Source organism: Borostomias antarcticus, assembly GCF_949987555.1.
Source record: "Borostomias antarcticus genome assembly, chromosome: 2".
NCBI classification, from domain to species: Eukaryota; Metazoa; Chordata; class Actinopteri; order Stomiiformes; family Stomiidae; genus Borostomias; species Borostomias antarcticus.
Window position 1 is genome coordinate 36784681 of NC_140235.1, and position 2865 is coordinate 36787545.

The following is a 2865-nucleotide window of genomic DNA, read 5'->3' on the forward strand; positions in this document are numbered from 1 at the left end:
ATGTACCTGGAACATACATATCACACACGTGAACATGTACCTGGAACATACATATCACACACGTGAACATGTACCTGGAACATACTCACACATGTGAACATGCGCACACACTCTCTGAGGGACATAAACCTACAACAAGGCATAAATGCGCACACACGCGCACACACACACACACACACACACACACACCTCACCGCCCCACCCCACCCCACTCTCTCTCTCTCTCTCTCTCACACACACACAGCAAATGCAGCTGGAGATCTAATTATTTTTTCCAATCTGCTGGCCAAGTCTAATTTGCAATTACTGGTAGACCACCTTCTGGAGCCTAATGGCACATCTCAGGAGTAGAGCTGGAGCAGAGAACCCTGGGTAATGGAGTGTGTGAGTGTGTGAGCGCCGTCCTGCTACGTCTCATCCTGTACTCGGCTTTCCAGGCAGGTGATAACAGCTGAACGCTTGGATTTTCCTGTATTTCTCCTTCGCACCTCAAATGCCATATCCTCTGCCGAGGTTTGGTGTGTGTGTGTGTGTGTGTGTGTGTGTGTGTGTGTTTGTAAGAAAGAGAGAGAGCGAGGGAGAGAGAGAATGATTGAGTGTTTCTGAAACACAGGATGTGTTGTCCTGCTGTGATAGTTGCTCTGTAGTGATTTACTTTTCTAATCGCCAAGTGTAGCCCTAGAGAGACATCTCCACTGCCTCTCCTCCCTCCTCCTCTCTCCCTCCTCCTCCTCTCTCCCTCCTCCTCTCTCCCTCCTCCTCCTCTCTCCCTCCTCCTCTCTCCCTCCTCCTCCCTCCTCCTCCTCCTCTCTCCCTCCCTGAACCAACCCCCCGTTCTTATGGGCTTTATTTTTGACTCACTCTCCTCCCTGCAGCTGGGGCAACATCAATCATTTTCACAGCTTGAAATACCATTAATCAGGTCAGGTCTTTCTGTTTGTACACACACACACATACACACACACACAGATGCTAGAAGATAAACACTCGCCGTCACTCACCTGTCCAGCGCAATGGCCGTCATGGAGTAGATGCTGGCGAACACGGCCGCAATGGGGAAGAAGTTGTGGAAGCGACAGTAGGCCTCGCCAAAGTACCACTCGTTGTGAACGGCATAGGCAAAGTTGATCACCGTGTTGAAAGCCGACATCGAGGCCTCGGCGAACGCCAGGTTCACCTAGAGAGTGATAATACGAGACAGGATCAGACGGCAGTGCCGCAGATCTCCAGAACTTAGTGTCCAGAGTATGAAGCAGCAGGTCCATATATTTGGATGGTCAACATTGTTGTCTAATGACTCCCAGAACAGACCAACTGGTGTCCAGCTGACCTACAAGACAGGGCTGCTGTCCATGAAACTAAAGCCGACGGGGAGCCAAGACTACGTTCCAGGCGGGGCTGCACGTCTGAAGTTATGCAAGCCTGGCTGCACCAATAGCCCATATAGAGGAACCTCGCTTCTCTTAATGCAAACACAACGGAGCATACACGTCATTATGTTTTCAATTCTATGGTTTGATATGTAATTTTTTTAAAGTTTTACCAGGAAGTAGTTGGTAACGGTCCTCATGCGTTTGTGCGCAAGAACGATCCAGATGACCACCAAGTTACCGACCACAGACACTGCGACGATGCCGCAGTACGCAACAGCCCACAGCGCGATTTGCCATACCGGCTGGACAAACTGGTTGTAGTTATCCGTATCTTTAGCAGAGCCGTTTGTCCTGTTGGTGGCATTGTAATCGACTGTGATATTGAATAGAGGGTCCATCCTCTGTGCGCTCCGAAACTCCGAAACCACTTTGGTTTGGTGAGCGGATATTTAATTTATCTGTCCTTCGGTGCGAACTTTGCATGAAATGCTAATTTTGTTTTTGTCAAAACGTTTTGAGTGCCTACAGCTTGGCTAAGATTCAGTAAAGTTGTGCCTATTTATGCTAAAAGTCTGGCTCTGGAGACGTCTTCGATTTATTCCCAGTGTCTGTTCAGCGGCTGGAAGGCGCTGGCGCGCATGCTGCTCACTTTTGTTTCGGCCACAGACAGTGCGCACGGACGTGACACACAAGCGCGCGCACACACACACACACACACACACACACACACACACGCACGTGCGCACACAGCATTGCATATCTTTAAGGTAAATTGCGTATAGGCGTGCTGTATTAGCCTATATTAAATGCCAATTCTAATTTGTATTTCCTTATTACAATGCATGCGCTAGAACATGAGTCGGTCTGACACCAATTAGGCGAAGGTCTGAGGAGGAGCTCACAGGCTAGCCTATGACTTTCACTTCAATTTTCAATCTCTTGACTCCAATAATTTAATCAGTCTTGAAGTGGTTTCCTCATTACTCTCTCTCTCTCTCTCTCTTTCTCTCTCTCTCCCTCCATCCCTCCCCTCCTACTCTCTCTCTTTTTCTTTCTTTCTCACACACACGCACAAACACGTCTTTCTATTTACAGGGAGAAACAGCTTGGAAACCCAGCGATCCTGTTGCCACACAACAACAGTTCTGTCTCATTGTGAGAAACACTTGTCATTCACTTTTTACCTGGCAGTGTCGGTCAGGCGCGGGGCTCGACACCTGCAGCTGCTCTCTCTCTCTCTCTGTTGTTTCTCACAAACACAGATAACACAGATCTCATGAATAAAGGTGTCCTGATCACAAGGCCATGGGGAGAAGTGGACTCCATCAATAGTATTACTCTCTCCTATTCGTTCTATCGCTCTCTTCCTCTCTCTCTCTCTCTCTCTCTCTCTCTCTCTCTCTCTCTCTCCCCTTCTCTCTCTCTCCCCCTCTCTTTCCCTCTCGCCCTCTCGCTGTCCCTCTCTCTCTCTCCCTCGTTCTCTCTCTCTCTC

General features: G+C 48.9%; 1 protein-coding gene across 1 annotated transcript in view; it reads right to left on the reverse strand.

The window, feature by feature from the left end:
• tacr1b (tachykinin receptor 1b) overlaps nucleotides 1-1771 on the reverse strand; it is a gene marked incomplete at both ends in the record, with an annotated part of 7537 nt that extends 5766 nt beyond the window's left edge. Inside the window, 2 exons of the mRNA XM_084454997.1 lie at nucleotides 1002-1177; nucleotides 1544-1771. Of these exons, the coding sequence (XP_084311123.1) occupies nucleotides 1002-1177; nucleotides 1544-1771 (404 nt within the window). The remainder of the gene's footprint in view (nucleotides 1-1001; nucleotides 1178-1543) is intronic.
• Nucleotides 1772-2865: the final 1094 nt, after the last annotated feature.